The 25,287-nt window shown below is 38.4% G+C and overlaps 1 protein-coding gene across 2 annotated transcripts in view; it reads left to right on the forward strand.

The window, feature by feature from the left end:
- LOC124612882 (glutamyl-tRNA(Gln) amidotransferase subunit B, mitochondrial) overlaps positions 1 to 25,287 on the forward strand; it is a 121,285-nt gene that overhangs the window by 67,004 nt on the left and 28,994 nt on the right. For both annotated transcript variants that reach the window (XM_047141330.1, XM_047141329.1), the window contains 2 exons: positions 15,811 to 15,959; positions 17,185 to 17,420. In XM_047141330.1, coding sequence (XP_046997286.1) covers positions 15,811 to 15,959; positions 17,185 to 17,420 — 385 coding nt within the window. The remainder of the gene's footprint in view (positions 1 to 15,810; positions 15,960 to 17,184; positions 17,421 to 25,287) is intronic.

A 25,287-nucleotide genomic window follows, 5' to 3' on the forward strand; every position in this document is an offset into this window, starting at 1 on the left:
AGAGTACCGTATCTTGCTGGTAAAAGTAACTGTTTGAAGAGATTTATGGTTAATACTCAGTTATCAAGTCTCCAAAGAATGCTTGGGGCATATCTCTATAAAACACTTATGTCATCAGTTTGAGCAGAATTATTTCAAGCAGTTATTTATAAGAGAGCAAAAAGTTATTGTCATTGGCAAAACTGAAAACTCTCCTTAGTGCAGAGGGCACAGAAACCCCTTTTTAACCTACTGTCTTTATTTAGAATTATCATAAAATAGTTCAATCATTTTGAGTGTGACATTGCAAATTTCTGACTGATGACCTCAGTCTCTGAGGCTGAGTCTAATGAAGTGAAAAAGCCTTAATCACTTCATTGTGTTTCACTGAAATATGTTTTGAGTTGTACTGAAGCTACAGATATTTTTTGTTGCTTGTTTAATAAAAATACTTCTCCACCATAAAAATACAATTTTCTAAGATATCATTCATTTGTTTGTGTGTAAACCAATGAGACATGTTATGAAGGATAATAGGTGAAGGGACTGCCTTAATAATATTCAGTTTGGATACTTTCTTGCTCTCAGTTTGAGTGTCTGTGTATGGCAGTGTCACAAATCGCATCCTCTCTTTCGTCCTTAGTGTCATATCAGTGGAGTCAGATGCAAGGGACTTTATTAACACTGCTAAATGTGTGATTTGTTATCATTGTTTAATATTACCAATCACACTTCCTTGTAGAATTTCTTGAACTAATGACAAAATAATTATTTTTATTTTATTTGTGAGATAAATATTCACTTATGAATGTTCTGCACTTGATACATGCTTTCCTAGTACAGCTGTTACGTAAAAGCTTTAGCTCTCAGCAAGCCTGAAGAATAAGACAGATCTGTCAGTAGTTGTTGTCTGCCTGTAGTTGTGTAACACTAGACACAACCAATTATTTGGCCTCTAAGAACATAAGTTTATTGATCCATATTCAAGTAAACAACAAATGTAGAAACAGTGCAATAAGCTATAGTACAATCTGAGAAGCTGCACTATCTTTATATAGAGGAGGGCTCCAGTAGGTAGTACTGTGGATGTCTTGCCATGTGCACTAGCCTTGCAACCCACTGCAGGTGGCCTTCAGTGGCCAGAATGCTTCAAGTGTAGCACACCTGCCATGGCATGTAGCCAAGTGTTGTGTAAAGGGTTGTACACCCCTCTCCTCTTGGGGAAAGAGTGCTCCTCTGATGCAGGCATTGTAGTGATAAATGACACTTCCATGTGCCCCCGGTCCCCCTCAAAGACCACAATGGATGACCAGCAATAAGGGTGCTGCCAGCATCTTGATGTTTGGCACTTGATGTGGCAGAAGTGTGATGAGGTTGATGGCCACAGGGTGCTCAGATGGAGACACCAGGGTTGCCAGTGCTGAAGAACCCAATGGTTAAGGCCCAGTTGGTGGTGGAAGTGCAGTAACGCATCAACGGCAAGGGCGAGCAGCATGCATCAGGGTGCTGGACCCAGGAGAGGAAAGAGATGATGACTTCCACAAGGAGGAGTGGGTCTGACTCAGGGAGGCCAGGACACGTGATGAGGGTGCCGGAACAGGTGCCGAGGGTGGAGGTGAAGGCAGCGGCGACAGACCGATGGCCCTCACTGTGGCACAAGGATGATTCTGAATGAGATTTTCACTCTGCAGCAGAGTGTGTGCTGATATGAAACTTCCTGGCAGATTAAAACTGTGTGCTGGACCGAGACTTGAACTTGGGACCTTTGCCTTTAGTGGGCAAGTGCTCTACCAACTGAGCTACCCAAGCAAGAGATGTGGCTCAAATTCAAAGATATAGTAGCAACAGCAGTTGAGAGATTCATACCTCATAAATTGGTAAGAGATGGAACTGTTCCCCCATGGTACACAAAACAGGTCTGAACGCTGTTGCAGAGGCAACGGAAAAAGCATGCAAAGTTCAGAAGAACGTGAAATCCCGAAGATTGGATAAAATTTACAGACACGCAAAATTTGGCACGGACTTCAATGCGAGATGCCTTTAATAGGTTCCACAATGAAACATTGTCTTGAAATTTGGTAGAAAATCCAAAGAAATTCTGGTCGTATGTAAAGTACACAAGCGGCAAGACGCAGTCAGTACCTTCACTGCGCAGTGCCGATGGTACTGTTACCAACAACTGTGCTGCTAAAGCAGAGTTATTGAACGTGGTTTTCCAAAATTCCTTCACCAAGGAAGACAAATGGAATATTCCAGAATTAGAAACACGAACAGCTGCTAGTATGAGTTTCTTAAAAGTAGATACCTTAGGGGTTGCGAAGCAACTCAAATCGCTTGATACGGGCAAGTCTTCAGGTCCAGATTGTATACCGATTAGGTTCCTTTCAGATTACGCTGATACAATAGTTCCCTACTTAGCAATCATATACAACCGCTCGCTCACCGATAGATCTGTACCTCCAGATTGGAAAATTCCGCAGGTAGCACCAGTGTTTAAGAAGGGTAGTAGAGGTAATCCATCAAACTACAGACCTATATCATTGACGTTGGTTTGCAGTAGGGTTTTGGAGCATATACTGTATTCAAACTTTATGAGTCACCTCGAAGGGGATGATCTATTGATACGTAATCAGCATGGTTTCAGAAAACATCGTTCTTGTGCAACGCAGCTAGTTCTTTATTCGCTCGAAGTAATGGCCGCTATCGACAGGGGATCTCAAGTTGATTCCGTATTTCTAGATTTCCGGAAAGCTTTTGACACTGTTCCTCACAAGCGACTTCTAATCAAGCTGCGGGCCTATGGGGTATTGTCTCAGTTGTGCGACTGTATTCGTGATTTCCTGTCAGGAATGTCACAGTTCATAGTAATTGACGGCAAATCATCGAGTAAAACTGAAGTGATATCAGGTGTTCACCAGGGAAGCATCCTGGGACCTCTGCTGTTCCTGATCTATATAAATGACCTGGGTGACAATCTGCGCAGTTCTCTTAGGTTGTTCGCAGATGATGCTGTAATTTACCGTCTAGTAAGGTCATCCGAAGACCAGTATGAGTTGCAAAGTGATTTAGAAAAGATTGCTGTATGGTGTGGCAGGTGGCAGTTGATGCTAAATAATGAAAAGTGTGAGGTGATCCACATGAGTTCCAAAAGAAATCTGTTGGAATTCGATTACTCGATAAATAGTACAATTCTCAAGGCTGTCAATTCAACTAAGTACCTGGGTGTTAAAATTACGAACAACTTCAGTTGGAAAGACCACATAGATAATATTGTGGGGAAGGTGAGCCAAAGGTTGCGTTTTATTGGCAAGACACTTAGAAGATGCAACAAGTCCACTAAAGAGACAGCTGACAGTACACTCATTCGTCCTCTGTTAGAATATTGCTGCGCGGTGTGGGATCCTTACCAGGTGGGATTGACGGAGGACATCGAAAGGGTGCAAAAAAAGGGCAGCTCGTTTTGTATTATCATGTAATAGGGGAGAGAGTGTGGCAGATATGATACGTGAGTTGGGATGGAAGTCATTAAAGCAAAGACGTTTTTCGTCGCGGCGAGATCTATTTACGAAATTTCAGTCACCAGCTTTCTGTTCCGAATGCAAAAATATTTTGTTGAGCCCAACCTACATAGGTAGGAATGATCATCAAAATAAAATAAGAGAAATCAGAACTCGAACAGAAAGGTTTAGGTGTTCGTTTTTCCCGCGCACTGTTCGGGAGTGGAATGGTAGAGAGATAGTATGATTGTGGTTCGATAAACCCTCTCCCAAGCACTTAATTGTGAATTGCAGAGTAATCATGTAGATGTAGATGTAGATAATCTTTATTCAGTTCCTTAGTAAAAAGTTAGATGCAGAATAGCTCAGAGATATTCCCAAGGGAACTTGGTTAGATTCTCTTATTGTGGATTGACTTCAGAGAGAACATGTCTGAAATTGGTAGATAGTCAACTGATTACATAGTTCCAATGTGTTGACAGTATTTACACTGAATGATTCTTTCATTTTGTTGTAAAGTGTTTACTGTTATGAAAGTTCCTGACAAATTAAAACTGTATACTGGACCAAATCTTGTACACCGACCCATACACCTTTCATAGGTTACACTCTCACAGGCACTTCTCATTCACTGCCTCACAGGCTCGGTCTTTCAATAACTCTTTCCTACTTTCCAAAAGTATACAGAACCTCCATGCCTTGCAAACCTAGCATTCCAAGAATTAACAGAATGCCAGAGAATGCCTAAGGCAAGATTCCAGTGTGACACAAGGCATGAGATCAGAGCTGTACGACCCAAGTCACCTGCTCTGTTTTCAGTGCCACAACTGCCAGTCAGTACACTCTCCAAATGTGTTCATTGATATTGTCATGCTTTCAAAAACATGGCAAGCTTTCCAAAAACATGTCAATTCCATGTTTCTGAACAGTTTCCATAGATAGAACTGAAGACAAAAATATGGCACTTCCCTTGAATTTTTCTTGAATGATTCAACTAACACATTTGCTGGTATTTTTCCTTGCTCTCTTCACTTGTATGTTTCCAGGGAGACAACCCTTTGCCTTACTGTCTGCCAGTAATGCACTTCAGTAGATGTTAAACCTATAGAACAGTACTTACAATCACACAATTGTCAATTTTTACACTTGAAACATTCCCCCCTCTACTTTCAGAAGACATACTCATTTTAAAATAATTAATGCCTTCAATTCTTGTAATCAACACTGAGCATGATGACTCAGTGGTTAAACCACTGGACTCACATTAAGGAGGAATGTGATTCAAATTCTCATCCTTCCAGAAGTATCCCCGTTTTTTTGGGCTGAGGGAGGGACTGGGGCTGTGGTTGTGGTTGTGTTGTCACCAGTCTCTGACTGATATTATGTCAGACACTTCCTCTGACTTTTAGAGACCCTGGATGTATTCTTTCCACCTATTGTCTTTCTCATTTATGTTTAACAGTTAAACAGCTTTGCACTCTGGTTGCTGATAGCTTTGCATTTTGTCTCATAAAATGTATTTTAACTCTTCTAGATGCTGAATCTGTCTTTCAAATTACCTTTTGCTTTTAGTTTTTTTTTCACATTTTTGCAGGCAATTTGCTTTAGCTCCCCTGTATTTCCTATTGGTTTTGTTTCTAAATGGCTTACATTGCCATATTCCTTTCTTTTCATAAACATTTCATGGATTTCCTTCTTTCATCGATTATCTTTTGCTGCCAAGATCACTTGGTATTTTTATTTTTTTTCACAAAAACTGGATTCAACACAATCTTGCTTTCATTGGATCTTCAGAAAATTCTTATTAACGTGCATACATATCACCAATACAATGAGCATACTTTTTTGCTGCAATATATGGTTATTAATAAAAATTTTCTGAAGATATGATGATGACAACAAGATTCTTTCTAAGCTAATCATTGTGAAATAAAATAAAAATACCAGCGGTCTTAGCTGAAAGGCTTTCTCCATTTACCAATGACAGTTTGCTCCCTGCAAACTTGTGCCACTTATATTCCACTGATAAGCTGAAATATTTCTCCTGTCACCCAAGGTTTCTTCGCAATTACCTTCTTTGTGCTTTCAGTGTCAGTCCAACTTCTGTGATTGCTCTATTAGTGGATGTCCATTCCTCTAAAACAGAACTGCTGGGACTGTGGTATTCATTCTCACAGAATTTACAGCATCAGAGGATTTCAAATACACATCATTAGTCCTCAATATCTCAGTACCCCACCTCTTCACATTATGATTTTTCCTGACAGTTCTCGTAAACTTCAGCCTACTCTTAATCATTATGTAACTGTGATCTAAGTGTATATCTGCTCCTAGGTATACCTTAGACTCCAATATCTGATTTCAGAATCTCTTACCGTGATGTGTCTTCCCAAGTCTCCTGGCCTTTTCCAAGTGTAGCCTGCCTAAACCTGTATAGTTTTTGAATGGTGTTTCTTGAACAGCAATTTACTATTACCCTGAAACTTACTGCAGCACTCAAAGAGTTTTTCTTCTCTCTCATTCCCTCAACTAAGTCCATATTCTCTTGTATCTTGGACTTCTACCCCTTCCTCTACTACAGCATTGCAGTCTCCCATGATTATTAGATTAGATTAGATTTACTTTCATTCCAGTTGATCCATAGTGAGGAGGTCCTCCAGGATGTAGAGCATGTCAGAAAAACAATAATACATGACAAATATTTACAACTGAAATAAATAAGCTAATCTACCTTCCACAGGCCCCAAGTAGGATGATCGTCTCTCTCTCTCTCTTCTTCTTCTTCTTTTATTTTTTAATTTTTTTAAAATGATCACTATATGAAAGAATCATTTTACAAACACTTTGTTGTTGTGGTCTTCCATCCTGAGACTGGTTTGATGCAGCTCTCCATGCTACTCTATCCTGTGTAAGCTTCTTCATCTCCCAGTACCTACTGCAGCCTACATCTTTCTGATTCTGCTTAGTGTATTCATCTCTTGGTCTCCCTCTACGATTTTTACCCTCCACCCTGCCCTCCAATACTAAATTGGTGATCCCTTGATGCCTCAGAACATGTCCTACCAACCGATCCCTTCTTCTGGTCAAGTTGTGCCACAAACTCCTCTTCTCCCCAATTCTATTCAATACCTCCTCATTAGTTATGTGATCTACCCAACTAATCTTCAGCATTCTTCTGGAGCACCACATTTCGAAAGCTTCTATTCTCTTCTTGTCCAAACTATTTATCGTCCATGTTTCACTTCCAAATGCGGCTACACTCCATACAAATACTTTCAAAAACGATTTCCTGACACTTAAATCTATACTTGATGTTAACAAATTTCTCTTCTTCAGAAACACTTTCCTTGCCATTGCCAGTCTACATTTTATATCCTCTCTACTTCGACCATCATCAGTTATTTTGCTCCCCAAATAGCAAAACTTTACTACTTTGAAGTGTCTCATTTCCTAATCTAATTCCTTCAGCATCACCCGACTTAATTCGACTACATTCCATTATCCTCATTTTGCTTTTGTTAATGTTCATCTTATACCCTCCTTTCAAAACACTGTCCATTCCATTCCACTGCTCTTCCAAGTCCTTTGCTGTCTCTGACAGAATTACAATGTCATCGGCGAACCTCTTCTCCATGGATTTTAATACCTACTCCGAACTTATCTTTTGTTTCCTTTACTGCTTGCTCAATACAAAACACTAATGCATTGAATTTTTTTTATTTATAAGGTAATAAACATGTAATAGAACTACTATAATACTTATTTACAATGAACATATTACTGCACTGAAATGGTGCGGAAGTTAGATTGCATTTACACACACACACACACACACACACACACACACACACACACACACACACTTATTTACAAAGAACACATTACTGCACTAAAATTGTGCAGAGAGAGAGAGAGGGGGCGAGAGAGAGAGAGAGAGAGAGATGCACAAAAAACCAGTTGGTTCTGCTGAGAAATTCATCAATAGAGTAGAAGGAGTTGGCCACCAATAAATCCTTTAGGCTTCTCTTAAACTGAATTTCATTGTTTGTTAAGCTTTTTGTGGCTGCTGGCAAGTTATTGAAAATGTGTGTTCCTGAATAATGCACACCTTTTTGTACAAGAGTAAGTGACTTTAAATTCTTGTGAAGATTATTCTTATTTCTAGTGCTGATTCCATGTATGGAGCTGTTGATTTGAAAAAGTGATATATTTTTAATGACAAATTTCATTAAGGAATAAATATATTGGGAAGCAGTAGACTGCACATTTTTGTGCCTGGAAAACTTTAGCTTGGCTTGATGAATTACCCCAAAAAATAATCCCATCTGACATTATGCAATGAAAGTAAGCATAGTATGCCAGCTTTTTCATTTTTATATCCCTTATGTCTGACACAGTTCACATTGCAAATAGAGATTAGTTAAGATGCTTCAGCAGTTGTGTGGTGTGCTCCTCCCAGTTGAATTTATTGTCAAGCTGTAATCCCAAGAATTTCACACTGTCCACTTCTTCTATCTGCCTGTCATTATATGTTAGGCATATACTCATGGGACACTCCTTACAAGTTCTGAACTGCATGTAGTGTGTTTTTTCAAAGTTTAGTGATAAAGAATTGGCTAGGAATCAGTGATTAATGTCCACAAATATTTTATTAGCTGATCGTTCTAAGACTACACTTGATTTGCTATTTATTGCAATGTTTGTATCATTGGCAAACAAAACGAACTTGGCATCTAGTAATGTTACTGATGAAAGGTCGTTGGTATACACAAGAAAAAGTAAGGATCCTAAAGTGGAACCTTGTGGGACCCCACATGTAATTAGTTCCCAGTTGGATGATGCCTGATATCATGTCTCTTTCCTAATAACACCCTTTGTTTCCTGCCAGAGATATAAGATTTGAACCATTTTGCAGCTTTTCCTGTTACACCACAATAATCTAATTTACTTAAAAAGATATTGTGATTTACACAGTCACATGCCTTTAACAGATCACAAAATATACCAGTTGCCTGCAATTTTTTGTCTAGTGAATTAAGCACATTTTCACTGTAAGTGTAGATAGCCTTCTCAATAGAACCCTTTAGAAATCCGAACTGTGACTTTGACAGTATGTTATTTGAGATAAGATGGTTATAAAGCTGATTGTACATTACTTTTTCTAAAATTTTTGAGAATTCTGGCAGGAGTGAAATTGGACGGAAGTTTGATGTACCTTCTTAAACAATGGCTTAACTTCAGCATATTTCAACCATTCATGAAATATTCCACTGATAAATGAGTGGTTACACAGATAGATTAGTATGTTACTTAACTCAGAATCACATTCTTTAATTAACTTTGTTCATATTTCATCATCCCTCTAGATGTTTTTGATTTTAAAGATTTTTATGATGGAAATTATTTCTGCTGGGCTAGTGAGGGTCAAATTCATATTATGGAAGTTACTTGAAATGTCTGGTCTGGAGTATTCCATAGCAGCATCCACAGAACCTGACAACCCCATCTTTTCAGTAACAGTTATAAAATTTTGTTAAATAGTTCTGCAACACTATACACATCTGTCACCAATGTATCATTTACTCGTAATGCTATTTGTCCCTCTTCATGTCTGGTTCTACCAGTCTCCTCCTTCACTGTATCCCATATAGACTTTATTTTGTTATCTGATATGACTATCTTTTCCTTGTAATATATTTGATTTGATGTCCGTATTACAGTCTTTAATATTTTGCTGTATTTCATGTAATGTGCTATAGCATCAACATCAGAACTGTTTCGGATTGACTGATACAGTTTTCTTTTTGTTTTACAAGATACCCCTATTCCTTGAGTAATCCATGGCTTCTTTGTAGACTTTGCTCTAACCTTGGATAGTTTTGGGACAAAACAGTGTTCAAATAAGGTAAGCACTTTATTAGCAAAAGTGTTATATTTTTCATTCATGCCATGAGCAGTGTAAACATCATTCCAGTGAATGTCTCTGAGGAGTGTCCTAAAATAATCAATTTTTGGCTTATTGATTAAGCTCTTGAGCTCAGATTTAAAAGATTTTATATCCTGTTCAGCATTAACATTTAACAGAAGGAACTGTATGTCATGGTCTGAGAGACCATTGACTATTGGTTTTGTAATATAATTTTGTTCATTGGACTTTTCTATAAAGATATTATCAATGGCTGTTTGTGAACAATTGGCTACCGTAGTGGGGAACTTTACAGTGGGAATTAAGTTGAATGATAGTGTTACTAATTCAAATAAGTTCTTATTGAGGAAAGTTTTTAAGGAAATCTACATTGAAATCACCAGCAACCACTATTTCTTTGTTTTTGGTTGTTAAATGGGCCAGTACAGCTTCAAAGTGGTTTATGAACAGATTGAAGTTTCCTGCAGGTTTTCGATATGCACTTAATATTATGAAGGACTTTTTGTGAAATTCTACTTCTTTTGCATATGCTTCCATATGCTGTTCTAGGCAAAATTTATGAATGTCTATGTTCTTAAATTTATGACAGTTCCTGATGAATGTGGCAACTCCTCCTTTCTCCATTTCTGCTCTACAAAAGTGAGATGCTAATCTAAACCCTGTAAGACTTAAAAGTTCTGTACCAGTGGTCACATGATGTTCAGAGAGGGAGATTATGTCAGCTGGGTTTGAAGACTCTAATTCATCTATGCAGATAATTAATTCATTAATTTTATTTCTCAGTCCTCGAAATTTTGATGCAATAAAGATAGCTGACATTTCACATTGCCTGAGTTGAAATTGGGTAGAGTTGAAATATCTGCTGACTGTTGAAAATTCTTAACCAATAGCTGTTTATGCTGATGTAATAAGCTAGAATTATATTTTTTGGTTTCTTTCTCAAACTGAAGGTTTGTCTCAGTCCTAACCTCTCTTAAAATTTGGTTTCTTTCTGTCCTCCATACCCTAAAAATGGATCTTTTCTGAACCCTATAACCACTGGTATTTTATCACTCACGACAGTGCCTCACCCATTTTAACTTTTTCCTGCTATTTTCCCAGCCAATTTACCCTTCCCTTTCCTGTTGAGGTGAAGGCCATGCCTAGTGTAATCCCACCTATTGAGAGAATCAACAGGAACCACACCAATGTGTGACCCTGGCACCCAACATAAGTAGCCGTTCCAACTTCAAATTAACTCTCACGACAGAAGAGTTCAAATGAGGTCAGTCATGGCGCCCAAGAACAGATACAAACTCAACACTAGTATGCTTTGATGCTAATGTGATCTTTGCCAGATCACACTCTATACTGTATCCAGGATCTCTGTTGATACTATTACCTGCCCCACCCACTATAACCACGTTGTCTTCCTTAGTAAATCTTTGCAGAGTGAACCTAAATCCTCTGTTACCCGCTCCAAATGAGCACTAGGTTTAAAAAAATTGGTGACCTGGTATTCTGATCGTAGTCCATCCTGCAAAAGTTGGCTAACACCTCTTCCATGGGAACTACCTAACAACAACACTTTCTTTCTCTTTGCTGATTTCCCTACATTTTTATTTTTCAATTTGCTGCTGAAAGTTTGTTGTGCCCTGTCTACGCCTGCAACTGCTTGAGGCTCACCAGCTTCTAACTGAAGCAACAGGTCAAATCTATTTTCTACATTCACCATGAAGCTGTCAGACAAAGTTCTAGGCCTGTTCCTCTGTTGCCTGTTGCCACTTCCCACCTCTCTTTACCCTTCTCCCTCCTTAACCTGTCAAGATCTCCCCTGGCCTTGTCTAACTCAGCCTGAAGGGCAAAAATTTTCCCCTCCTGGTCTTGTATCTTCCTATCACTACTATATATCCTACAAAACCACTGATGAGTCTCATTTACTTCCCCTATTCCCACACCACTACAGTTACCCACATGGAAAAAACTACAGCACCTGTCACACCAAAGCCCCAACCTAACAATTCTATGGCAAGTCAAGCACTTTTCACTCATGATAAATGTAATAGTCAGTTAGTCAGTTAAATTACAGATAAACACGAAAATATGGTTCCACAAATTTGGCCTACACGCGACTGTGTGTAAACAAAGACAACAGTGCAAAGTTTCTGAAACAACAACTTAAACTTTACGCTACTTTCCGGAAATGTGAGTTAAATACTGAAGAGGTACGCTACAGTTGAATTGCTGGAGAGAGCAAAGAACACTAAACAAAATTCTATAGATTCGCTGCGGCAAAGCGTAAACAGAAAATACGACTCTATGATCTTTTTGCGTTTTCTGCTATATTACTTAAGAAAAATGAAACCTTTAATGGTACACTTAAAAGGCACACTAATACACCTATTTATCACATAACTATTTGTTTTTATAATTTAAAATGACTTATCTTTACGGGAACACCAAAACTCGTGCTAGTCGACTGGCTGCAGGACTGCCAATTTAGGTTGGTTCATAAGTTTTTAGGTTTTTGTTTTGTGCATTGGTTTTCTGTTTGTTATGGGTTTATTTATCGATTGTAATTTTTTTTATTTGTAGTTCACTGTTGCTGTTTAAGTTTATATGTTGTTATTTTGTCATTTGTCATTTGGAGATAGTGAATTGAGCAGTGGATGCCAGAAAATGGAGTGATAAGTGGAGAAATCAGAACATTTCTGACATATTCTTCTGTTTGATTTCCGTAGAGGGATGATAACAGTGGAGGCAGCCAGAAGCATTTGCTTTGTGCATGGGGATAATGCTGTTGGACAGAGCACAGCAAGAAAATGTTTTTCTCATTTTAAGGAGGATTGTTTAGTGACTCTCCACATTTGAGAAGACTTTTGGGATTTGATGAAGATTGTTTAAATGCACTAATCCACAATGATTCATGTTGTTGTTTTCAAGAACTGGCAAATGCGATGAACTGTAATCATTCCACCACCATGCATCCTTTGCATGCAGTGGGGAAGATTCAAAAATTATGTGTATGGATACAGCGTGCTCTAAGCCAAAATCACAGAAGTCAGTGAGTGGCCAAATGTGCATCTCTGCTTGTTCATCATCAGTTTGCTCATAAGAAACACCAGCCATTCCTGTCCTGCATCATTACTGGTGATGAGAAATGGCATCTTAATGCTAACATAAAGGAAGGAAAGGAATGATTGAGACCAAAAAAATCAGTGACTTCTCATACAAAGATCTTCACGCATCCACAAAAGATAATCTTAGGCATCTGGTGGAGCTACAATGGTGTGGTGTACTACAGATTGCTTCCCTGAGGTGTAATCCTCACTGGTGACATTTAACATCACCAAATGAGACATCTTGCAGATGCAATCCAAGAACAACACCTAGGAAGACTGCATGAAGTGATGTTCCTCCAAGATAATGCCCACCCGCATTCTGCTAGACTGACAAAAAACACTATACAGGAGTTCGGTTGGAAAGCCATTCTGCACCCACCGTTTTCACTTGATCTTGAGCCTGCAGATTTTCACCTTTCCACACTCTGTCGAATAACTTCCTTTCTAGATGAAAATGTGCTCCAAACGTGGCTCAATGAGTTCCTCATCTCAAAATCGTGTCATTTCTACAATTGTGGAATCAAGAATTAACCCCAGTGTTGGTAGACTGTTGTAAGTAATGAAAGAGAATATATTATTGATGACTGAAGTCTCTGTTGTGTATATCGTTTGTGTTTATTAAACTTATGAAAAAACACTACACTACACTACACTATGCACCAACCAAATATTTTTATCTTCGTTTATGTACTGAGTCAGCTGTTCAGTGCCCTCATGTGGTCTCCTCTATTTCTTAATTTTCTGCTTGTGATGTATTCTTGTATACCTAAACTATCATTGCTAGCATTGGTTTGCCGTCTATTCTGATGACAAAAATGCTGTGTCTGAACTGTTTATGGCAACTCACTCTTTGCCCTATCTTCCTATTCCTAACCCATCATACTTCTTTTATACCATTATCCGATGCTGTTGATATTAACCCTATATTTATCTGACCAAAGCTACTTATGTTCTTTCCATTTCACTTAAATGACTCCTGATATTGCTAGATTGAGCCTATGTGTTCCCTTTTCAGATTTTATAGCTTCTCTACCATATTCAAACTTCTGATGTTTCTCATTCTGACTGGTAGAATGTTATCCTTTTGTTGATTTTTTTTCCTACATTTTTCTCATGGTCATTGCCCTCTTGTCAGTACTTCTTCAGAGAGCAGAATGGAAGACTAATCTGGGACCTTATGCCAGTAAGGAGATCATCATGAAACTTTTCTCAATTACAGCCCATGTCTGTGAATAAACATTTGGTGCCTTTAATGCAGTAGTTTACATTACCTTCTGCATTCTCCGGCCCTGTTGACTGTTAGTAATTCTTCTGTCTTTAGGAGCAGTTTCTCACCCCAACCAAAAATGGTGTACTGAATCTCTGTTTGCACCTCTGCCTTCTTTGACAAGACCATTGCTAGAATGATGAAGACTCCTTATACTAGAAGTCCATTGCCATCATTCCTGGTGATTTTTATTTAAAATGTAAGTAGTGGTAAGTTTTGTACTTACGGCCCATGGACTTTTGATTGGTAGTCAAAGATACTGCTCCTAGTTAGGCTTACCATATTTTTTGGGTCCAACCCAGGACATATTATCATTTTTTTAATTCATCACAGGACATACTTCAATGTTTCTTTGACTTCAACTGAGAACATATTTTTGAAATTACTGAACGTCTTAACATTTTACTGAAACTTTATTTATTCAGTTATATTTTTCATGAGGCAGGACTTTTTTTCAGAAAAAATTATAAAATTCTCAATGAGAAAGTTATATTCCTGTTGCAGGTTACATTAAACACACTCATACACACTTTCTTTTGTCCTGCTAAATGATGACACAAAAAATGAATAGAGATAACATGATTAAAACCATGTAGATGAGTTACTTCATACATGAAACAATATAAATATCTTGCCCCTGCCATATTGCCAAATAATTAAGTGAAAAGTTGTGGCAGAACCAGTGGCCATGGCTCTTTCATTGATATCAGTGCTTGCTCCAAGGTCATCTAAGAGAGACATGGCTATGAGAGAATGTTTAAAACTGCAATTTTGAACATATAGTTCTAAAATAAATAAACACCCATCAGTCATAAAACCCTCAAACTCTATACATTTTTGCAACCTGGACATTACTCTGGACGCCAACAAAAAACTAGGACTGTCCAGTATAATCCTGGATGTACAATAAGTCTACTCCCTAGATCCTTATTATTATACTACCTCTCTCGGTTTGTTCCACAAATCTAGTTCACAGACAGATACTCTATACTATATCTGGTTTCTTTTCCTTTTTTTCCCCCCTCATAAGTACTTTCAAACCTTACAAGCTATGACCATTACACGGCTCCCTTCAAGTATTAGCACTCTGAAACTAAATTGTGAAGATGGTTTGATGAACCTTCTGCCGGGCACTTAAATGTGATTTGCAGAGTATCCATGTAGATGTAGATCTGGATGTAGAAAATAAATAGTAACTAACATTACATTCACATATCACCACAGTCTACGAGCCAAACAAGAAATTGCATATCACACCATCTTTAATTCAATGTGCACTTCACAAGTATGTATGAAAGGAAGTCTTACGACTGAAAAACTGAAGCAAAATACTCATTCATTCATCATATTATGTAGATCGAGAATGAAAAGAACTATTTGTGACTATGTAGTTAATCTAGACTATCATTCATTCAAACATATCATTCTTTCACACATCATGTTCCATAAATGTCATCATGCTAGTGCTTAACTGACGAAACCTGGTGTTGTTACTGTGGCAAGGCTGTTGGCATGGGACTTACTTGTAGATTTTGGTATGTTAATGTGCATTAGAACAAAAACAGCTGCTCTGATAAAAAGCCAGTCTCCTCTTCCATTTCTTAGCTGCTGGTTTTATTTCCTACTTTGTACTAAGCAGTTATGTAATACTACTGCTTTCAGAAGTCATAGTCAGCAGTCTGAATTGGAAGGAAAACATGTTCCATATGATCTTATGTGCTGACTAGGTTTTACATCCTTTAGTCCAAATATTCTGATAGATTGTAGTAGTAGTAGTGGCAAATAATGTGCTATTTTACTTTGGTTTTGAAATTTGGGTATTTCCATTTTCGTGCCTCATTCCCACCTGCAGCATGCAATAAACTTTTATGCCAGAATATAAAACTTCTCTCTAATGCTAAACAAGGGCACTGAGTGTGTATGGAAACTATTTTTACATCTACTATTGTGGTTGTGAATTTCACAGTTCATCTTAAGTGCTTTGTATTTTTCTTTTCTCATTCGCTAGTTATGTACAATGTGCAAAATGTGCTGTTTCAGGAGTTTAGTGGACCTAAATCGAGCAGGGTTACCATTAATGGAAATAGTATTTGAACCAGACCTTAATGATGGTGAAGAGGCAGCTGCACTAGTCCAGGAACTAGTACTAATACTGCAGCGGCTAGGAACTTGCTCCTGCAAGATGGAAGGTATAAAGTGTAAAGATTTTACAGACATATTCTGAAGTGCAAAACTAATATCTAAGGGAATTACCAAGTTAATAATAAAAATAAGAGCACTGTTAGTCTGTTATTGGCTATCTTTTACATCTTTTATTTTTCTTCCAAAGCTTTTGTGATAATTGTCACAAGAAAATAAAACAATATGTTTAATCAATCAATTATTCTCTGTTGTAAATATGAAATATGTCATACTAGCCCCCCCCCCCTCTCTCTCTCTCTCTCTCTCTCTCTCTGTGTGTGTGTGTGTGTGTGTGTGTGTGTGTGTGTGAGGTCTGAGGGACATGTTGCTCCTGTCTAACCCTCTCCAATCTATCCCTCTTTCATACCTGAGGAAGAAACTAACAGTCCAAAAGCTTGGATAGTTTTTTCTACTTTTATTTGTGTTCTTGAAGGTAAGTTTGCTTACTATATGGCCTCTTTGTAAATTTACAGTTTTTTTTTCAAGGGGAATGATACTTTTTTAGTAAATTTAATCACATCAAATACACATTAGCTCGAGATATGACACTGAATGAATCGTGCACTGAAGATTTTGCTGTCAAATGTTCACACCAACACATTATCATCCTCATCATCACCACCACTCAAGAATGCATTTTGTTGACATTAAAGACACTCATATTGGACAAATCACTGACATAACTTTCTTATGCATACAGTTATACACAATAGGTATTTGTATTTTTATCTGAGACACGATGTGACCCAGAAAAAAATTCAAAATAGCTCCAGTCCCCCAGCTCTGATAAAATTTGAGGTGATTTCCCTTGGTTCTAAGGCAAATGCTTCGACTAATAACACCCCTCAAAAATTTCTAATTGCCACAAGTTTTATGGTGGAAACATAAACAAGTACACATGTGCAGGAACTACAAAAACACATTAAATATCACTCATCTGCAACTGGCAGCTTCTCTCAGAATCTCAAATTAAGACACTTTCCAGACAGGAATTTGAAGTAACTGTGGAATTTGAATCTTTGGTGTTAATGTCCATTGTAAGTTTTTATTGTTAATATGATCCTTGTGTGTTTGATTTGACCTTGCTTTGTACTTTTACACATCTTTTCTGAGCCTTCATTTGTTTGCTCATGTTCTAACCACCCATAACTAAATGATCCTCTTGCATTTCTGATATAAATATTTGCATATGATTGAAATAACTGTGTAATAAAAAGCTTCATTCTCTAACAGAGGGTGCCTTACGAGTTGATGCAAATGTGTCTCTGCATCAAAGTGGTGAACCATTGGGTGTTCGTACTGAAATTAAAAACATTGGAAGTGTTAGAGCTGTGGCCAATGCAATTAAATATGAAACAGATCGTCAGAGAAGAGAATTGGAAAATGGGCACACAATTGTGAATGAAACACGTGCATGGGATGCAGAAAGTAAACAGACTGTGTCAATGAGGGACAAGGAGCAAGTACAGGTACCTCTTCATTTCATAAGGATCTTATCATATCTGGCATTGAAAAATGCTGATATAATCAGAGTCAGGGTTTTTCCTACCAAATTATATACATTTAAAATGGTTTGTAACTGTTAATATTGTTAATTTTTATGTCAGTTGCTTGCAGACGTGCACAAGTAGCCGCATTTGTTAGCACACCACTGCGAGGACTTGGACAGGTGTGCCGGCCCTGGATCAAATCCCTCTGGGGAATTTACAATGAGGACCAGTGTGCCAGCCATTCTGGATATGGTTTTTAGATGGTTTCCCCCATCCAACTAGGTGAATATTGGCTGGTACCCAAGTTCCACCTCACATAATTCATAAACATGTAGAAAATATTCACACTCTTTCACATGGATAACACTGTATGCAGACAGTTGTGGTGCACATATTTCCTTCTGGGGTAATGCAGTAGCAACAGGAAGGACATCTGGCCACCCTTAAAACTAATCATACCAAATCCATTTCACAACCTTGCTGACCTTGCATAGAAGTGGAACAAAGGCTCAGAAAAAAGAAGCAAGAGAAAGAATATGTAATTTGCTTGCAAATTCTCTTGTATTACATCATTTTCCATAGAAGGAAAAGTTATACCATAATTTGTGAGAAATATTTTGTTTTAGTTACTGATGAGGGTAGCATTATGGAAGAAGAGGATTTGTCATATTTTTAAATTTTTTTTATCTGAATGAATAAATATGTTATTGTAATAATATGGTGACACATTTTTCTTGCTATCTACTGATTATTATAAGGGGTTCGCAAATAAAAATGAGACACATGGAAAAAAGTAAGTAAACTGTTTATTATTTCAAAAGTAATCACCACTACTGTTAATACATTTCTCCCATTGTGAGACAGAATAATCAATGCTTTCTTGGGAAAATGTTTGCAGTTGCCTACAGAACCAGGATAATACACAGGCATGCACCTCTTCGTCTGAAGCAAACTGATGGCCTCTGAAAACATGGAAATCACATGGGGAGAGATCGGGACTGTATAGAGAGTGTGTAAGGGCTTCCCAGCAAATCTTCTGCATTGTACATGAAACACTGTTGGCAGCTTGTGGTCAGGCATTTTGTTGGCAGATTGTTTTGACTACATTGCAGAAGTTTTGCTGTGAAGGCCTACACATCCTCCACACAGTCTCAATCTCTCTCCATGTGATTTCCATATTTTTGGGGCCCTGAAGAAAGATGTTTGTGGGTGTTGATTTGCTTCAGGTGAAGTTCTTTGCTTGGGTACAATGTTGGTTCTGCAGGCAATCAGAAACATTTTTTCATGAAGGCATTGACCATTTTGTCTCACAGCAGGCTAAATGTAACAGTTATAGCAATTACTTTCAAAATAATAAACAGTTTACTTACTTTTTTCTGACAGTCTTATTTTCATTTGACTCCCCTTATAATATCAATCATCCATTGTTTTCCTACTGTTAACAAAGTTCATTTTCCTCTTATGAGAATTTGAAAGAAATTAAAGAAAGCAAAAGGTATCATTGGAGGATGTAATCATATTAAATCTTTGTTATGTATTCTTATTGTTCATAATATTTAATAGTACTTTGTATATACTTCACACTACTTCATCAGTTGTGCTACCACTTACTGGCCGTAAAGTCAGGCCATTATAAGACTTTTAATAGAAAGCTGGTTTAGGAAATGACAAAGGTGTGAAAATCTTATTTGTATGCCTTGAATTTTGTAGCTGTCACTGGAGATACCCGTAGCTGGAGATGGACTTGTATGTAGTTGTATTCATTCTGGAAGCATTGCTATTATTTTGTTTCTAGTCCAGCAAATGGCCAATTCATAATTTGTGTTTTCTTCTGCTGTCAACTTTGTCACATGGAATCGAGTCTGGCTCCTCATTCTGATTCACAAAATGAATAGTAATATTTTCATTTCCCTTTTTAGCAGATTTGATGTTTCTGTTTTGTTTCAAACACGCATGACTTGTTTCTGTTTCATCTTTAAACCCATTAAAGCATATGTTGTCATAAAATTTGAGTCCTTTAAGTGTTTGTAGAATTTCTAGGGAGAATGAATAAATTTAATGCGCAGCAGGGTACTTGATGATAAAAACAGATAAGGTACAATATTTCTAGAATTATTGAGCCAAAACATAGATGCTTGTGGCACAACAAAAATGTGAAACAACTTGAGAACAAGAATGCTGCATAAATCCATATAGTCATCATGTTCCGTAGATAACATCAAGAGGAAGGACCTTCAGAGATGTGGAACACATCAGTGTGTACAGGGTGATTATAATTAAACTTTTGCTACTTGAGGCAGTGTAGGCAGAAAACTATATACTGTACCCAACTTTTTAGGAATTATGTTGAATCTGTGAGCTGCAGGCTGTGTGATGTTAGGAGTTAAATTGTCATGACTTCCTTTTAGGGCTCGGTACTGGCACGGCGATGTAAGGTTGAAACATCAGTGTGCATTATACTTGCAGACAGTCAACATGGGCCTGGACAAGGTGAGCAGAGCTTTACTTGTGAAGCTGTTTTGTCAAAACAAAAGCAGTAATGCTGTTGCTATTCATGAGTATCAACACATTAATGAAATGTGAAGAGGCCCTCTTTCTGCACCTGGATAGAAGAACATGATTTGGAAGTTCAAATTCACGGGTGATTTGGGAATTGCTCCTGGGAGAGGCTGAAGGGTAATTGTGTCACAAATTGTCAAAGAAGTTATTGTTACCATAGCTGAAAATGGTTAACACAATGTGTGATCTTCAGACACTACATGAGCTGTGTAATGACAGCTGAACAATCCATGGTTCACCATTTGAAAAACGCTGTGTACAATTGTGAAACGGTATCCAGGCTGTTGCAGATGGAGATAGTCATCGCATTGAGCAACATTTGTAATCTGTAACATAAACATGGTTTGCAGTTAACAAATGTTACACTCTCATGTGGAAATAATAATGTGTTTCTTTCAATTGCTTGTTTTTTATTTCTCTTCTGCTTGTCCTTACAAATGTTTCCATGAATTTTCATTGTCCTAAGGTCACACATTTTTCATGAGGGTCCCTATCAAGCAGCAAAAGTTTAAATATAAATACCCTGTACATTAACATAAGACAAAGAAATCATAGAAACCTGATCTGTAAACCTTACCTTATCTAAATTTAAATTTAGATTTAGAAAAAATCTAAATTTAATCATGTAAGTTAGTAAGGAAGCTGCTGCATTGAAAAGAGCATCTACCGCTTCAGTTTTACTACATAGCTGCTGTTTATCTCCTGTTAAGTGCTTAATTTTAACATGATAACATTATTTTTGAAGAAAATAGTTGTACACATTGTTAAATAGTGAGATAGTGAGTCTTCTTGACAGTACATCACTACTTATCTCATAGCTTTACAACAAACACTGCTACTTGTCATGTACATAACAGAACTTTTCAAGCCATGAATCAAGATATTCAGATAATGTGTTGAAAGAGTGCTTATGAGATATGATTTTATTTCTTTTTTTAACCGGTAGAGATTCCAGATGTATTGCTTTGTGTTAGACAGCAGCTTTACACCAGAGTACATAACTCCACTCTGAAAGCTAGATGAGGAGTGATGTTTATATAAAAATTATTTTTGTATCTTGTATTGCAACTGCATAGATCACAGTTCACCTTAAACTGATATATATTATCAACCACAACAAAAACTAAGGAGTATATTTATTGGAAAGTGAGCGTAAGTACTCTTAAGATCCTTAAAAAGGTTCCTGCAAGATGTACAGAATAATATTGCTGCTCACATCTTCTGAATAAACACCTCATTTACTTTAAGTAAGAGTAAATATGTGCAAAATATTCAAAATTTGTCTTTATGTCAACACAATAAGAAATTATAAATTATAAGGCCAAAACATCCTGAAGTGAGTTACTTAATTAGTTTTTCTATGTGTTGATTCAATTTAACTTATTGTGCAACTGGACCCCAAGGAATTTTACACAGGGTTAATTTCTATTTCTGATGATGGTATTCTGATAAGTTTATTTGCTGTGCCACTGTTTCTACTCTCTAAAAACAAATACCTATAACAGTAAATGTGCTGATTATGTTTAAGTCCAACACATAAACTATTCAGCAGTGCAAATCTTATTTAAATTTGTTGCAGTGTGTTGTAGACCATGATTTACCCAGTGTAAATATTAACATGTCTTGTCTGACATCTGGGTAGCACACACTGTAATATCATATCACATGGAAAAATTTAATAAGTAAATAATAAATAGAGGCCTTTTTTTGCCCTTTGTTTGAAATCAATGAAATCGCATAAACATGAGGCCTTGTGAGGTTAAGATTCAAACTGTGAGCTGTAAACCATTTACAGCCTGGTCTTCTACCATGTAAGCTGCATCTGGTAGGGATGAGTTGGGACCTTGATCAGTATTTTGTGTCATCAACAAACATTTAGAATCACCAGCAAAAGTCACTGAAAGCTTATTTATTCAGGTTAATGATCTTGCGGGTCTCCATATGTTATATTCACCCATTTAATGTTACTTTTATGTTTGTGAATCAAACAATGGAAAATCTAGGATGCAATGTAACAATACCAGAGAAGGAAAGTTACTACTCTTCATATAGCGGAGATGCTGAGTCGCGATAGGCACAACAAAAAGATTCACGCAATTGTAGCTTTCAGCCATAAAGGCCTTTGTCAGCAGTACACACACATACACACACGCACACACACACTCATGCAAACGCAACTAGCACACACGTCTGCAGTCTCAGAGAACTAAAACTACATTGTGAGCAGCAGCACCAAAGCATGATGGGAGTGGCGACTGGGTGGGGCTAAGGAGGAGGCTGGGGCAGAGAGGCGGAGGGATAGTATGGTGGGAGTGGTGGACAGTTAAGTGCTGCAGTTTAGACGGAGGGCAGGAGAGAAGGTGCAGAGGGGGAAGGGGATAAGTAGCGGAAAGAAGAGAAATAAAAAGACTGGGTGTGGTGGTGAAATGGCGGCTGTGTAGTGCTGGAATGAGAACATGGAAGGGGCTGGATGGGTGAGGACAGTGACTAACGAAGGTTGAGGGCAGGAGGGTTACGGGAACGTAGGAAAGTTCCCACCTGCGCAGTTCAGAAAAGCTGGTGTTGGTGGGAAGGATCCATATGGCACAGGCTGTGAAGCAGTCATTGAGGTAAGGGATATCATGTTTGGCAGCATTTTCAGCAACAGGGTGGTCCAGTTGTTTTTTGGCCACAGTTTGTCAGTGGCCATTCATACAGACAGACAGCTTGTTGGTTGTTATGCCTACATAGAATGCAGCAGTAGATAGCACACTGGACTCACCTTTAGGTAAATGATGGTTCAAATCCCTGTCCAGCCACTCAAATCCAGGTTTTTTGTGATTTCCCTGAGTTGCTCCAGGCAAATGCTGTGTTGGTTCCCTTGTAAAGGGCACAGCCAATTCTGTTCTCTACCCTTCCCTACCCTGATCTTCACAATCTGTCTCTAAATGACCTTGTGGGTCATAGGTGATGGGATGTTAAACCATAAATATTCCTTCTTTGCTTCAGTCTGTCAATAAAACCCTTTACTTTTGTCTGACACTTTAGCAATGTTTTGTTCTTGTCTGTTTGCCTGTCAGTGACTCAATGCTTCAACTATATGGTGAGTTGTTACATTCACTCCTCCTACTATTAATACTTATATTGTGATATTCCAAACAAATAAAATGACTTGCTGGTACCAGGAGTAAAGATCAATTGGCACACTCTGAATGAAACTTTGTGTTTGGAATTCTTAGGCTTCCAGATGGTAATAAATTGATATGGTACCAGTGCATTGGTGAGCGGAGTGAAATGCTCAGGTATATTTGCTTTGTCCTTAGAAGACTTTCTCCTTGTGTTGACCTACAGACAGAGCACCTAGCTTGCTATGAGCTTTGCATGCCTTCACTCAGTATCAGCCTAAGGCATAATCTTCTGGAAGAAAGTAGCTATGGGCAAAATTTGTTTGCTGTACACTGGTTTGCAGTGGGGATATTATGATAACAAAGATCTAGCAATTTGTTTATTGTATAAAGTATGCAATAAAAATATTATGATAACGAAATATCTAGCAGAAGCCTCTTAAGAGATCTTGGGACTCTACACTCACCGTCCTGGGAGACATCGCCTTACTGTAGGCACCATTAAAGCTGGCAGGACGTTTTGCTTGCTCAGTGATACTGAGGGTTATGCTGGCAGTGACATAGCTACTGGCTGGGTCACCCTAGCTGGACAGATCTCAGCAGATGGACATGACAAAGAATGTCCCACAACTTAGGGCAGAGAAGGCTGCGTTTTTTCATAGAGAGCTCTACTGGCAATGGTTGGGTGCAGGTACAGCAACCCTGGATGTCTTGAGCCTGGGCTGGTCATTGCTGCCAGACCTCTTTGACCATGAATTCTTGGTGTACTTCAGAGACCATTGTTATGTGTAGCACTGAAACACTGTGTGTGTTTCAGGAAATGGGGGCATTGACATCACTAACTGGACTGCGAGGGAAGTCCTCTATAAAAACCTCTCAACCTCAATGTGTGCTAAGTACTGATGAGGTGAATGGCTGTTGAGGTAAATCAGTCTCTAGTGGGCAACCTGTGGGACACCTGCTGCCTCCAGTTGTATAAGGCTTGTTCAGGCATGCGGGGCTCCGTCTGACTTGACATTTGTTTCTCTAACAGTGCATGTGATCCCTACGGAGTGACCTCAATTCACATGTACTTGTGATGGGATGGGTGTACCATCAGGTAGTACCTACACCCACCTAGCAAATATAGTCAGTCTGCCTGAGAAAATGTATCGGAATTATAATGACAGGGCACTAGTACGCCATAACACTTTCATTGTAATCAAGATAGCAGAAGGAACCATTGAGAAGGTCTCCCTTTCTACACTGATCAGCCAGAATATTATGACCATCTACCTAATAGCCGGTATGTTCACATTTGGCATGGATAACAGCAGTGATGCATCATAACATGGGAGCAATGAGGCCTTGATAGGTCACTGGGGCAAGTTGGTACCACATCTGTAAACCAAGGGGAGGAGGGACTATGAACTCTGATACCACGTTCATTCACATTCCATATGAATTGATTGGGTTCAGATGTGGTGAGTTGGGGGCTAGCATATCAATTGGAACACACCACTGTGTACCTCGAACAACTCCATCAGACTCCTGGCCTTGTGATATGGTGCATTATCTTGTTGAAAAATGCCACTGCCATTGACAAACATGATTGACATGAGGGGGTGTACATGGTCTGCAACCACTGTACGATACTCCTTGGCCATCATGGTGCCTTGCATGAGCTCCACTGGACTCATGGGTGCCGAATGCAAATGTTCCCCAGAGCATAATGAAACTGCCGCCAACTTGTCTCTGTCCTGCATTACAGGTGTCAAGGAGCTGTTCCCTTGGAAGATGACAGATTTGTGCCCTTCCATTTCCATGATGAAGGAAAGTATCTGGATTCATTAGAGCATGGAATGCCTTGCCACTGCACCAATATCTGGTGTAATTGGTCATGTCGTGAGTTAAGTCATAATTGCAGACGTCGTGGTGTTAACATTAGCACAAGCGTGGGTCATTGGCTGCAGAGGCCCATCATTAGGAATGCTTGGTGCACTGAGTGTTCACACTCACTTGCACTCTGACCAGCATTAAAGTCTGATATTAGTTCCACCACAGTTCACCACCTGGCCTGTGTTACCAGTCTGCCCAACCTACAATATCTGATATCTGTAATTACAGGTGGCCGCCCAACCCCATGATGTTTGGACAGGTTTCACCTTGGTTTTACTATGCGCTGATGACACTCACCACAGCAT

Source organism: Schistocerca americana, chromosome 4 (genome assembly GCF_021461395.2).
Source record: "Schistocerca americana isolate TAMUIC-IGC-003095 chromosome 4, iqSchAmer2.1, whole genome shotgun sequence".
NCBI classification, from domain to species: domain Eukaryota; kingdom Metazoa; phylum Arthropoda; class Insecta; order Orthoptera; family Acrididae; genus Schistocerca; species Schistocerca americana.